General features: G+C 42.0%; 1 protein-coding gene across 1 annotated transcript in view; it reads left to right on the plus strand.

The window, feature by feature from the left end:
- lrmda (leucine rich melanocyte differentiation associated) overlaps positions 1 to 14,831 on the plus strand; it is a 1,122,127-nt gene that overhangs the window by 19,534 nt on the left and 1,087,762 nt on the right. The window contains exon 2 of the mRNA XM_072282716.1: positions 14,306 to 14,406. Coding sequence (XP_072138817.1) covers positions 14,306 to 14,406 — 101 coding nt within the window. The remainder of the gene's footprint in view (positions 1 to 14,305; positions 14,407 to 14,831) is intronic.

Genomic DNA, 14,831 nt, shown 5'->3' on the forward strand with positions numbered 1-14,831 from the left:
CATTTAGGCAAAGCGAAAGACTCCTAACTGTATTCCTGGTCGAACCAGTCTGTTAATTATATGGGATTGAACAGAGGTCAGATTGTTGAATGAGTCAGCCCTGCTAATTAATTGATCCTATATGCCATCTTGCTTAAGAAAAGAGCATCCCTCTTTATAATGTGATTGTAATGCTGAATGTTCTCAAGTGCCTGTTTGTTTTTGTATCTAGTTCTTTGCTCTTACAGTGCACAAAGGCACCGTGCATGTGTTCTGATATAAATGGGTGCTTTGATAATTTACCCAGCAGTTGATAACTTTCATCTGAATTTCTGAAGTTGTTAATATGGAACTGGAAAATGCATGAAACCACTGATACTGTATTAACTCTCAGTATTCTTCAAATAACAATCTTGTTTTGTAGATCACAGGCACACAATTTTCATAAAATCTACGAGCGCGTGCTAAATTAGTTAATGCTTCAAAATGTAAGACAAAATGAAACAGTTCCTTAATTAAAAAGACGGAAAAATCTGCAGATGTTGGAAATACAGGCAACACACACAAAGTGTTGCAAGCCAGGCAACACCTATGGAAAAGAGTAAACACTCGACGTTTTGGACTGAGACCCTTCAGCAGTACTGGAAATATAGATGAGATGTTAGAGCCAGAAGGTGTGGGGAGGGGAGGAAGAAGTACAAGGCGGTAGGTGATTGGTGAAACAGGGAGAGGGTGAGGGGTAAAGTAAAGGGCTGGGATGCTGATAGGTGAAAGAGATAAAGGGCTGGAGAAGGGGGCATCGGATAGGAGAGGGTAGAAGACGGGGAGGGGGTGCACCAGAGGGAGGGGTTGGGTAGGTAAGGAGATAAGGTGAGAGAGAAAACAGGAATGGTGAAGGTGCGGGGGGGGGTGCAATTATCGCAAGTTCGAGAAATCGATATTCATTGCTGAAGCACAATATTCTTTTTTCCTTACTTGGATTATAAATGTCATGATGTAATTTATTCAGAAGAAGTTTTCTGAACATTTTTGTATGGATGTGGGGAGGTGACAATCAGGAGGGAATTGACCTTCGTTCACGATATCAGGAATTCTCCGGAGAGGAATCGCAAGGCTACTGGGCCCTGCTGTACACCCCTTTACCTCCGCTTCTGACAGATCTGTCTTTCATTGGGATGGGACATATCCAAAGATTATAATTGTCAGCTCTTGAAATTTGGCTTTAAGGTATAATTATTTACTTATTATTATTATTTTGTATTTGCAATGTTCGTCTTCTATTACACATCGGTTTATCAGTGTTTAGTTTTTCATTGTTTCTATTGTATTTCTTTGTTCTACTGTGAATGCCTGCAAGAAAATTAATCTCAGGGTTGTATATGGTGACAGAGTGTGCGCACTTTGACACCTTCTTTTAATTCTGTGGATGCAAACAACAATCCCTGAATGTTTATGAGCGCAGTTGTCTCGGCTGCAAATGACATTACTGAATCTAGTCGTAATGCTAAGATTGATGCCGTTTTCAGCTTTGTGCTTTAACGTAGCAGTGTTTATATGCTGTGTCACCTCAGAAAACACTTAGAAGTTGTCTGTGTTGTTGTATGTCAGGAGTTGCACTGCATGAGCTCCAGATTTTTTTCTGATGAGTATTGGTGATGATTTGCGCCATTAAGTGAGGGAGGGGCAGTGTTTTTGTGTTTGGTGCTGGTGGTGTCGGTACTTCTGATTATAGAATACCTTTTATTTATATAAAAAAAACAAACCCAGACATTTCTGAGTGGTAGAGAGAATGTGGCCCCAAGTCACCGAAGTTTGAGGTGACAACAGACACATGAAGGAGATTCTGAAGGAGGTGAATGGGGAGAGCTGGCATGGTTTTAGAGCTTTCAACGCTTTCCCTGCAGTGCCTCGTCTTGACTTTTTTCTGAATTCCACCTTCCTCCACTCTCTCCAACCTCTACCACAGTTTAAATATTGAATAAAGATCTAATTATTTTATGTGAGTCTGTGGAGTTTGTTGCCACGGGCAGCAGAGGAGGTCAAGTCATTGGGTGTATTTAAGGCAGAAATTGATAGGTATCTGACCAGCCAGGGCATCAAAGGTTATGGTGAGAAGGCGGGGGAGTGGGACTAAATGGGAGAATGGATCAGCTCATGATAAAATGGCGGAGCAGACTCAATGGGCCGAATGGCTGACTTCTGCTCCTTTGTCTTATGGTCTAATTACAGTAGATTTTCTAATTTTACCTTCAAATCCGCCTCCCCAAAGGGAATTACTAACCTGCCTGTTTGAAGAGTCATTGGGAGATACAACATGGAATTGGGATTCCACACGGCAAAGCCATAGTGACAAGCAGCTCTTTTCACACTAATCTTACCCTGACACATTTTATTCTGAATTCCCATCAACTCCCCCCTCCCCCCCCCCGATTACCCACACCGAAGTGGCATTTTACAGTGACCCACTCAGAGGGAAACCACATGGTTGCAGATTTACTTTGAACTTTGCGAGTGTGCATCCTCCACACAGGCCATAACAGCCATAACATGTTTGGGGTCGAACCGGAGTGGGCAGGAGATGCAAGGCAGCAGCTCTGGTAGCTGCACCAAAGACGAATGAAGAATTGTGGCTTGGGGAGAAAATTCCAGAAAATGAGGTTCAAGGTGGTAAAAGGCATGACCAAAGTGTTACCACTCATGATGTGTATGTTCTCCTAAAGCTGGTCAAGAGAAATGCTGGTGGTGATTGCTGTAGGATTGGAAGATATAGGGGATGAGTTGGGTGAGATTGAAGGAGGATTCAAACAGGCTGCTGAGAGCTCCCAATGTGAAAGGCAATGAAGCGGGCCAGGTGAGAATAGATTCAAAGTTCAAAGTAAATTTTTTTATCAGAGTACATGTATGTCACCACATACAACCTTGAGATTCATTTTTCTGCTGCCATACTCAGCAAATCTATAGAACTCTAGCTATAACAGGATCAATGAAAGATCAACCAGAAGACAATAAACTGTGCAAATGCAAATATAGATAAATAGCAATAAATAACAAGAATGAAATATCGAGATAAAGGGTCCTTAAAGTGAGATCATTGGCTGTGGGAACATCTCAGTGGATGGGCAAGTGAGTGTGATTATCCTCTTTTGTTCAAGAGCCTGATGGTTGAGGGGTAGTAACTGTTCCTGAACCTGGTGGTGCGAGTTCAGACCAGATAAGTGTGAGGTGGTTCATTTCGCTAGGTCAAGTTTGAAGACAGAATATAAATATTAATGGTAAGACTCTTAGCAGTGTGGAGGATCAGAGAGATCTTGGGGTCCATGTCCATAGGATACTCAAAGCTGCTGTGCAAGTTGTTAGTGTTGTTAAGAAGGCATATGGTGTGCTGGCATTCATCAACCGTGAGATTGAGTTCAAGAGCCGTGAGGTATTGTTACAGCTATACAAGACCTTGGTCAGACCCCACCTGGAGTACTGTGTTCATTTCTGGTCACCTCACTACAGCAAGGATGTGGATACTATAGAGAGAGTGCAGAGTAGATTTACAAAGATGTTGCCTGGATTGAAGAGTGCCTTGTGAGAATAGGTTGGGTGAACTTGGCCTTTTCTCCTTGGAGTGATACAGGATGAAAGGTGACATGATAGAGGTGTATAAGATGATGAGAGGCATTGATTGTGTGGATAGCCAGAGGCTTTTTCCCAGGGCTGAAATGGCTAACACAAGGGGGCATAGTTTTACGGTGCTTGGAAGTAGGTATGAGGGGGATGTCAGAGGTAAGTTCTTCACACAGAGAGTGGTGGGTGCGTGGAATGCACTGCCAGCGATGTTGATGGAGGTGAATACAATAGGGTCTTTTAAGGGACTCTTAGATAGGTAGATGGAGCTTAGAAAAATAAAGGGCTATGCGGTAAGGAAATTCTAGGCAGTTTCTAGAATTGGTTAAATGGTTGGCACAACTTTGTGGGCCGAAGGGCCTGTAATGTTCTGTAGAGCTCTATGTTCTATGAGTCCCAAGGCTCTTGTAGTTCCTACCTGATGGCAGCAGCGAGAAAAGGGCAGGCTTGGGTGGTGAGGATCTCTGATGATGGATGCTGCTTTCCTACAACAGTGTTTCACACAGACGATTTGGAATTTGGGGGTATGAGGTAGGATTGACAGTAGGCTTTTAGGCAGTGAGGTTTAATGAGAGGAGTGCTGAAGTAACAGTGGTTATACATAAAGTACTTGGGTGAAGCTTTGATTCTTGAGTGGATATGATGGGGAGCAGGTGGTGACAGTATGTAATGGTTAGTGTATCTCTTTACAGTGACAGTTGTAAGATTAGGGTTCAGCTCACTCTGCTGCTTGTAAAGATTTTGTTCGTTCTTCCCATGACCACGTGGGTTTCCTCCATGTACTCTAATTTTCTCCAACATTCCAGAGATGTATGAGTTGGGGATGCCACAATGGCACTGGAAACATGGTGACACTTGCAGGCTGCCCTCAGCACATCCTCAACGCAAACAATGCATTTCGCTGCACGTTCAGATTTTTTGATGTACATGTGACGTGTAAAGCTACTTTTTAAAAGATGGGAATCAAACAGTTTCAGAAACTTTATTTGCTAGTTTGTCCCAAGTTGAATCTGGCAAAGGGATAGAATTGGTGGGAGAAGGATGGATGTTTTTGTTCAGGAAGATGCTCTAGTCTTCTCATTACTGACTGAAGAAAATTGTAGTTAATCCAAAACTAGATGTCTGTCATACGAGAAGGATGGCCAACAAACTTGGAGTCACAGGAGGCCAAATGGTAGGGAGGCCTTTCTGTCGATAATGTTTCCTTGGCAACATAAAAATGAGAAGAGGGAAACAAAATTGTAACATTCGGAGATGCAGTTGCTGGTCTGTGAGCAAGATCGTATAATTAGGAGTGAAAGCAAGTCAGTGAAATCCCAACAGTAGTAAGTGATGAGAGAAAGGTGTTGGAAGCCAGCATGCCCTACAATGTGAAATCTACTGAGAGGAAGAAATTAAATCCTTTGGTGCCTCCAACGTTCAAGATTTCCAATTCACAAGTTTTTATTTAACTTTGAGCTTTGGGCTTTCTAGCTAAACATTTGAAGCGCTGGAGTGACAGATGGTGACTAACAATGGCTCCATAGTAGCACACTTGCCTTCTGAATCTGAAGGTTATGGATTCAACCTATGACAAAAATCTAGGCCAATTTTTAAAGAAGTACTGAGGGTGTGCTGTGTCATTGGCTGTGCCATCGAATAGCTGGCTCATTAGGAGGCTTGTGTGCACATCAGTGAGTGAAGGAAAAATGAAGATCACGGCACTATTTTGGGGAATGTAAAAACATCTTAATCTCCAAAACAATAATTGTGCTTAAACCATCTCTAAACATTACCTTATTATTAATATACAAAGTTAACTTCTGTATTTACTACACTTTATAACAATTTTCCTTCATACCATGAAGGTTGTGAGATGTACGCTTTAAATGCAGGCTGATTTACTTTCCCACAAATTTTTGGTCCAGTTGTTCCTTGCGATAATGTTCGTATTTTTATTGGTTTATTATTGTCACATGCGCCAGGATGGGTGGCGCATTAGCGCAGTGGTTAGTGCAATGTTTTACAGTAGCAGCGACCCGGGTTCATTTCCTGCCTCTGCCTGTAAGCAGCTTGTATGTCATTCCCGTGACCGCGTGGGTTTCCTCTAGGTGCTCTGACTTCCTCCTACAGTGCAAAGGCATTTCGGTTGCTAGGTTAATTGGTTAAATGGGGGGATTGCTGTCTGGTGTGGCTCGAAGGGCCGGAAGGGCCAATTCCGTGCTGTATCTCAATAAATGCATAAATAGTGAAAAGCTTGTCTTGCGTACTATTTGTGCAGGTGAATTTTTACACAGTGCATTGAGCTATGCCAAGGTTACACAATAACAATGCAGATTATAGGGTGGTACAGTAGCTTGGCAATTACAGTATTGCTGTTAGAGAATCAGTGACCAGGGTTCAACTCCTGCCCCTGTCTGTAAGGACTTTGTACATTCTCCCTGTGACCGTGTGGGTTTCCTTACACATTCCAAAGGCGTACGCGATAGTAGGGTAATTGGTCAAATTGATGTAATGGGGCTGGAAGGGCCTGTTACCATATATCTACAAAAAATGCAATATAGATGAATGAAGTGCAAAGGCTACTGGAAGAGTGCACTTCAGGTAAACAATTGTGCTATTCATGAGTCTAATAACAGTGGGATAGAAGCTGTCCTCGAGTTTGGTGCTACGTGCTTTCAGGCTTTTATATCTTCTGCCCAATTGAGAGAAAAGCAAAATGCAGCAGATGCTGCAAATCTGAAACAGAAAATGAGTGAGTTAACCGGACAGGCGGAAACTGTGAAAGTGAGTGATCTTTCATTGAAATTGACAGTTGCGATGTGATGGCCAAGATCTTCTATCACACAGCTCCGTGTTATTGTGTGTCAAGCAACTGAAATTCTGTTTTCACAAGTGCCTGAACTGCATGCATTGCTTAGCAGTCAATACTAACCACACAGTGCAAAACATGACAGGGCAAGGATAGATAATATCTCACTTTAAGCAGAGCTGATCTTGAAGCTGCCCACTGCATCTGTATCTTGTTGATCTAATTAAGAAACATCATGAGACACCCACAAGAAACAATATTTCACTACTGCTTCTGCGCTATTTATAACGGGTACCTATCTTTACCTTTGGAGAGCCAATTGCAGCTGACTTTGGAATGCTTCTGTGGATCATACGAGGTGGCTGATTTTTGCGAATTGATCCTTGGTCAATGAGGAACTCACTTCTCTAATTTACAGAGAGAAGCAAACTGCTGGAGGAACCCAGTGAGAATAACTGGTCGTGGCCTGTAAAGCGCAACTGTCCATCTCCCTCCACGGATACTGCCTGACCCACTGAGTTCTTCCAACAGTTTGGTTTTTAACTCCAAATTCCATTATCTGCAGTCTTTTATGTCTTTACTTCTCTAATAATTATCTTTCTACCAGGACTCATAAATAAGCCACTGATACCTCCAATCAAGGAGAGAGGACTTCATGTTTTTCCTTGAGAGCACAGAGATTGGTAACAACTGCAGGCACTGCAAACTGCTGAGATTTCTTGGCATTCTGTGAGTCTTGTGTGAGACAGAGCTTCTGGCATGAAGTGCAAGGGCAATCACTGGGAATTAGAATGTTTTATGATTGTCACATGTACCGAGATACAGCAAAAAACTTATCTTGCATACTGTTCATACAGATCAGATCATTTACACAGTGCATTGAGTTGAATGAAGTGAAAACAATACAATACAGAATAAAGTGTAACAGCTACAGAGAAAGTGCAATATACCGATAAGGTGCAAGATCATAATGAGATAGATTGAGGTCAAAAGTCCAGTTTATCCTACTGGGGAACTAGTTAATAGTCTTATAACAGAAGATCAGAAGCTGCCCTTGAGCCTGATGGTATGTCTTTTCAGGCTTTTGTGTCTTCTGCTTTTTGGAAGAGGGGAGAAGAGAGAATGCTTGGGGTATGTGGGGTCTTTGATTATGCTTGTTATTTTACTGAAGTACAGACAGAGCCTATGAAGCGGAGGTTGGGTTCTGCAATGTGTTGAGGTGTCCGCACCATCTGCAGTTTCTTCTGGTCGTTTGCAGAGCAATTGTCTTACCAAGCTATAAATTCTGCAGATGCTGGAAATTCAAGCAACACACATCAAAGTTGCTGGTGAACGCAGCAGGCCAGGCGGCATCTCTAGGAAGAGGTACGGTCGACGTTTCAGGCCGAGACCCTTCGTCAGGACTAACTGAAGGAAGAAGTTAGTCCTGACGAAGGGTCTCGGCCTGAAACGTCGACCGTACCTCTTCCTAGAGATGCCACCTGGCCTGCTGCGTTCACCAGCAACTTTGATGTGTGTTGCTAGGATGCTTTCTATAATGCATTGATAAAAATTGGTAGAAGTTAATGGGTGCATACCAAATATCTTTAGTCTCCTGAGGAAGTAAGGGCACTGGTGAGCGTTTTGTGGTTCTGCGATGTTTCCATGAAACTCCAGTGACTCTCCTATCCAATGGCAGTGTAAGCAGCATTGTATTTTGGGACAACCCACCTGACCGAGAGCTAGCTCTTGGGTGAAGTGTGTTATTCCCTCCTCTTTTTGGAGTGCAGGCAAACCTAGTGCCATGGGGGTCACCAGTACTTCCAGAGAGGATTGCCATGGAATTCCTCAAGATTTTTAATCGTGTGGCACAGTAGAGCCACTGCCTTATGGTGCCAAGACCTGGGTTCAGTCCTGCTCATGGGTGCTCTCTGTGTGGAGTTTGCATGTTGCATCTTCAGGTTTTCCCTCCCATCCTGGTCTGTGGGTGAGTGACAGAATCTATCTCAACAACTTCCCCCAGATTCTATCACTCGCCTGCACACCAGGGGCAATTTGCAGCATCAATTAATCGACAAACCCACTCACCTTCAGGTTGTGAGAGGAAACTGGAGCCCCCGAGGGAAATCCACGCGTTCGCAGGAGAAGGTGCAAACCCCACATCGAGGTTGCTGGGGGTCAGAATTGAACCCGGCCTTCTTGAGCTGTGAGGCAGTGGCCATCAGTCATGTGAAGGCCAAGCAGCAACACTGCTGTTACTAGGCTCGCGGCAACAGCCAGTTGCAGTGTCTTGTCGACAACGGTCTGCAGTTGCACAGAGTTTGATGAGATTGATTTGCTTCAAGAGAAGGTTTGATGGGAACAGGTGGCATTTCCACTGCTGCCATTACACTTTTACTCAGATCTCAGAGCAGGAGAAGGCCATCTGGCCTCTCGAGCCTGCACTACCACTCAGAATCAGGCCAAGATACCAAGCTACAGAGCAAGAATCAAATGTCTTCATCATGTGTACATTGCAACATACAGTGCAATGTGTCATTTGAGTTGACATTCAACATATCCGAGGAGTAAGTATCACCACACATTCTGACGCTGACAAAACATGCTCATACTGCTTGGCAGAACACGGAACACAACCAGTAACAAAAAATATATGATAAAATTTGGTGTTTTGTGACAGCAGTACTGTGCAAGACATTAAGGTTACTATAAGTTACAAAAATAAATAATGCAAAAGTGGACTGATCCTTGTAAAATAGGTTTTCTTCTTCCTCTTGACTAGATGTTCCACTTCTCTTGTTAACAATAATTCCTTCATTCTACCATCCTTTCTTTGCCTCAATGGGACAAACCCATTGAGAGCCCCATGCAAGTGGTCCCTAAGCAAACTCTGTTTTATCTTTGCAAACACGAGGAAATCTGCAGATGCTGGAATTTCAAGCAACACACACAAAAGTTGCTGGTGAACGCAGCAGGCCAGGCAGCATCTCTTGGAAGAGGTACAGTCGACGTCTCGGCCCAAAACGTTGACTGTACCTCGTCTCTGTTTTATCTTTGTAAGCTTCCCTGAGTATGTGTTCCCAATTTATGCTTCCAAGTTCTTGCCTAATAGCATCATAACTTGCCCGCCCCTAATTAAAAACTTTCCGATACTGATTGCTCCTATCCCTGTCCAAGGCAACGCTGGAGGTCAGGGATTTGTGGTCATTGTCTCCACAATGCTCACCCACTTAGAGAACTGTTACCTGACCAGGTTCAGTGCACAATACTAGATCCAGTACAGCCTCTTCTCTAGTCAGCCTGTTCACATACTGGGTCAGGAATCCTTTTGATAAGACTTGTAATTTCTGAGGCAAAATCCGGAGGTAACAGTGTCACTATTATTTCTTCAACACATCTTTCTACCTCCACGACACAAAAGACTGTGGACTTCAGCTCATGTAGAGCATGGATCAGCTGATGGAAACAGCCTATTCTTTGAGTGCAGTCAGTGTGAACTGTTTCAGAGCATGGCTTAAGTTTAACATCATTAAAAAATTTTCAGTTAGTTTAGTAGGAGTTTCTATTCACAAATATATTCGAAAGTTTCCCATTCTTATATTTCTGATTTTGCATTACAGCTCTAAAACCAGTTGGCCCATGGATTCTATACCAGTTCTCAGAGAGATTCAATCAGTCCTCGTGTTTAATTTTACTTTCATCTGACTGTACATATATACAACCAAACGAAACAATGTTCCTTTGGACCATGGTACACCCACAAATATATATCACACAGAACACGTAAAATATAACCACTAATAAGTTAATAAAATATAATGCAAAGCGCATGTACTGCACAGCATAGGTAAATGGTACTGTAAACAGCTCGCTGTCCTGGTCATGAGACATTGGTAGTGGCAGTGTATTTATTAGTCTCACACCTTGAGGGAAGAAGCTGTTACCCAATCTGGCAGTCCTAGTCCTGATGCTTCTGTATCTCCTTCCTGACAGTAGTGAGTCTAAGAGATTGTGGAACGGGTGGTAGGGATCCTCAACGATACTTCATATACATCGCTCCCAGTAAATGTCACAAACGGGGGAGGGAGACACTGGTGATCCTCTTGATTGTTTTTTAATATCATCCGTAGAGCCTTGCAGTCCGATGCCTTGCACCATTCATCCTGTTCTCCCAACAAACTCCCTGTAACCTATTCTGTCTCACGTGGCTATCAAACCCCTCCAGGTTTCAATGCATGCACACACGCAGTGGCCGCTTAATCTACCATCCAGTGCATTTCTGGGATGGAGGAAGGGATACAGAGCACCAGAAGGAAATCCACACCATCACAGGGAAAACGTGCGAACTCCACACATTTGGCGCCAATGGGTCAGGATCGAATCTGGGTCACTGGAGCTGGTAAAAAGCAGCAGCACCACCCTCTGCTGCAACATGTGGAGTCCATACCATTGGGCATATTTAAGGCCGAGAGTGATACATTTTTGATTGTTTAAAGGGACTAAAAGTTACCAGGTGAAGGCAGAAGAATGGGGGTTGAAAAGAAAAATCAGCCATGATTGTATGGCAGAGCAGACTTGATGGGCTGAATGGCCTCATCCTGCTCCTATGTATCTTACGCCATACAAAACATTCTGACACAACATAAGACTTAGAGGCATTAAAAAATACTGGATAATGAAAGATATATAAATCAAAACATAGTAACGTAGAGAAAGATGACAATGACTACCAATGTTCAGTAGAAGTTGAGACAACTTGAAGCTATCCAATCAGATCTCACTCTCGTAGATACTTGATGTAAATTGTTTAGTAATCATTCATTTCCTTTGGTTGGGAAAGGAAGAGTTAATGCTTTCATTTGAGGACCTTGATCCAAAATATTAACTATTTCTCTTCCTGAAGATGCTGCCTGATCCACTGAATATTTCTGCCATTTTCTGTTTTTAATTTAGATTTCCAACATCTGTGGTGCTTTTATTTTCACATTCCTTTGGTTGTTAGTCTTAAATCTTCCACTTCAGTTTGAGTCTCCACCAAGTTCTTGATGTTTCTGACAATTAGAGTGAATAACCAAGCCAAAGAAACAAACAAGTTCTATGGTTCAGCCTCCAGGCTGTGTTATGATTGATCCAGCTTGGAACACCAGAGAGTCATAGATTGTCTCAGTTCCGTAGGGTTAAGTTTTCAGCCAGAGCTGCCTTTGTGTAGTTAGGATTCATAAAATGAATATGGTGCGGGAGGCTGTTCGGTCCATTTAGCCTTTGCTGGCTTCTTGCAAAACAAATGGCCTCTCCCATTTCAAAACAGCTTGAATTGCAAAGTGCAACATTGAAGTAACAAGATAAGGGAGGAATTCAGCAAGTTAGGCAGAATCTGTGGACGGAAATGGACGTTCGGCATGTTGTGTTGCGAGCCTTCGTCTAGCTGGAGAGATGAGAGCAGATGTAACCAGTATAGGAAAGGTGAAGGAAAGGGGGTGGATCAAGAGCTGTAAGTGATTGGTGCATCCAGGTGAGGAGAATGAGAGGCATATGGATGAGTGACGTGTGGAAGTAGCAAAAGAGGCTTTGAGTTGAGAGATACAGGTGATGTATTCTGATTGGAAACAAAGGCAGAGCATAGAAAATAGTATGAGAGGTGGGGAGGGGACCCAATGGATCACGTAATGGGAAGATAGAGTGGGTAGAGGAGGGGAAAAACATGACAATAGGGGGCGGGATGAATGAATGACAAATTAGGTAGATTGGGAGAGAGAAAAGGATCAGAGGGGGAGCAGTTTACCTGAAATTGGAGAATTCAGATGTTCAAGCCATCAGATTGTAGACAATTCAGGCGTAATGAGGTAATGTTCCTTCAGTGTATGTTTAGCCTGATCATGGCAGTGGAGAAAGCCGAGGATAGGCATTGTCAGTGTGGGGTGGTGAGGAGAACTAAAGTAGCTGACAACTCTGACCATTGCAAACAGAACACATGTGCTTGGCAAAATAACATTTATTTCCTCTGAAAAGCAGAACCAATCTACATCACACTTGTAAAAACCCACTTTATTGATTTTTAAATAATTTTTTCCAATAATTTAAGTAAACCTTTGTTTTGAAAGATTCAAAGGAGTCGTTATATTGGGAAGCAGCAAGCAAAGCAATGACTTTCTGCTGCTTTATTGGATTCCTAATGTAGATCTGGTGAGATCAAACTGGCTTTGTAGCAGTCAAACAAAAGGGAAAACAATTTCTTAGCAATTTAGTCATTTTTATTTGCCTTTGATATTGTTTCAGGAAACAGGAATGTTTACTTAGTGCATTAATGAAAATGTAAACATTCCAAGCTGCATTGTAGAGCTTTAAGATAACAATGAACCAAGAAAATAGGAGGGCTTTTTGAGGAAACAGATGATTATGGGAGCTTAGGGATGGTAATGCAGGCAGGGCCTTGGAAACTGAAAAGATGACCACCACTGTTAAGTTAAGAAAGGAAAAATGTATTGAGGGCTAAAGGCAGAAGCATAGTGAGTTTGCTGATGGTTGGTATGAGGGTTGTTGAGGTGAACTCAAGATTAAGGATCAAGGAGAAATAGAGGGATTTAGTAGGAGAATATGAAATCTGAGCCACCCAGGACCCTAAAATTACATTTTCCAGCTTTAAGTGAATCACTAATTCAATCGAAAATCCAGTTTGACTCTTGCAGTTTCTTGCTGTCATCTGGATGACTCTGGTTTCTCTGAAACCGGTTTATGTCATGGATGGCCCAGGTCTTATAGATAAAAGTCTTTGAAAGCTACGGCAGCTAGAAGGAGCCATTAAATTGGAGTAATAAAAACAGAAAATAGATGTTGGAAATTTGTAAACAGGAGCAAGATATACCAGTTAGTTGAGTGGTGTCGCAGCAACAACCGAGCACTCAATGTCTGCAAGACCAAAGAACTGATTATGGACTTCAGGAAGGGTAAGATGCGGAAACACAAACCAATCCTCATAGAGGGATCAGAAGTGGGGGAGTTAGCAATTTCAAGTTCCTGGCTGTCAATACCTCAGAGGACCTAACCTGAATGCGACATATTGCTGAAGCTATTAAGAAGGCAAGGCAGTGGCGATATTTCATAAGGCGTGAGGAGATTTGGTTTGCCAACTAAAACTCTTGACAACTTTCACAAATGTACCACGACGAACATTCTGACTGGCTGCATCACAGTCTGGTATATTGGTGGGGGGTGGCAGTGGTGACTACAGGACAAGGTCAAGCAAGATCGGAATAAGTTGCAGAAACTTGTAAAATTGTTCAGCTCTATTATGGGTACCGACCTCGGTAGTACCCAAGACTGCTTCAAGGAGCGATGCCTTAGAAAGGTGGCATCCATCATTAAGGATCTTATCACCCAGGACATGCCCTCTTCACACTGTTACCATTGGGAAGGAGGTGCAGAAGTCTGAAGACACACACTCAGTGATTCATGAATTCATGAATCACTTCCCCTCTGCCATCTGATTTCTAAATGGACATTGAACCCATGAATGCTGCTTCACTACTTTTCTATTTCTGTTATTTTTGCACTACTTATTTTAACGTAATTATTTAATGTAACTCAGTTTTTCTATATATTTATTCATCATATATTTCATTGTACTATTGCCCTAAAGTTAACAAATTTCATGACATATGCCGGTGATATTAAATCTGATAAATCATACATCTAAATTCTCAAATTAGGCAGCACCTGTGAGGAGAAAACACATTTATGAATAACATTTGCATAGAATCTACTGTTCATAGTAAAGGACTTTGCAATCTGGTTTCTATTCTGTTAAAGAAAAGAAATGTGTCTGATTTTGCACGTAACATTTTTCTAACTATGCAGTAAATACTTTTATTTATATATTTCTATAAAACTGTTGATACTTGTTTATTTCAAAATTATTTTACATTTTAAAATATGTATGTTGTGCAGGTTTCTTACATTGGTCAAGACTGTGAAAGTATTCCTGAACTACTTGGCAAGAACTATGGACTTTTCACAAAGCGTTTGGATCTTAGTTTCAATCTACTAAGGTGAGATACACACCACAAGCAGCATATCACTACGCTATATCGCCAAGGCTGTAAGTAACAGCTCTTAAATTGCACAATGACCATCTTATTTGTGCAATGGCCTTGCCTCATGTGTTTTCATTGTTGTCTAATAACTATAATGTGTATCTTTCCATATTTTCAACAGATAATTTGAATGTAAAGCATAAATACTTGATTTAATTGCACTTCTAAGTAGAATGTACCATTGAAGGTTTTCAGTTTTTCGCTCCTGCCAAAAATATTGCAGTGAGGAGTAAATTGGAATCAATACATCAGACTAACTGTTGTCTTCAAGCTTGTTACACTTTAGAGGCATCCTTGAAATTGAGAAGTGAGTCTATTAAATATTTAGGTCAACCTTCAATGTCTAATATAGAATGCCACGATGCATTTTTATTTGCAAA

This window comes from Mobula birostris, chromosome 18, assembly GCF_030028105.1.
Source record: "Mobula birostris isolate sMobBir1 chromosome 18, sMobBir1.hap1, whole genome shotgun sequence".
In the NCBI taxonomy this organism is placed as follows: domain Eukaryota; kingdom Metazoa; phylum Chordata; class Chondrichthyes; order Myliobatiformes; family Myliobatidae; genus Mobula; species Mobula birostris.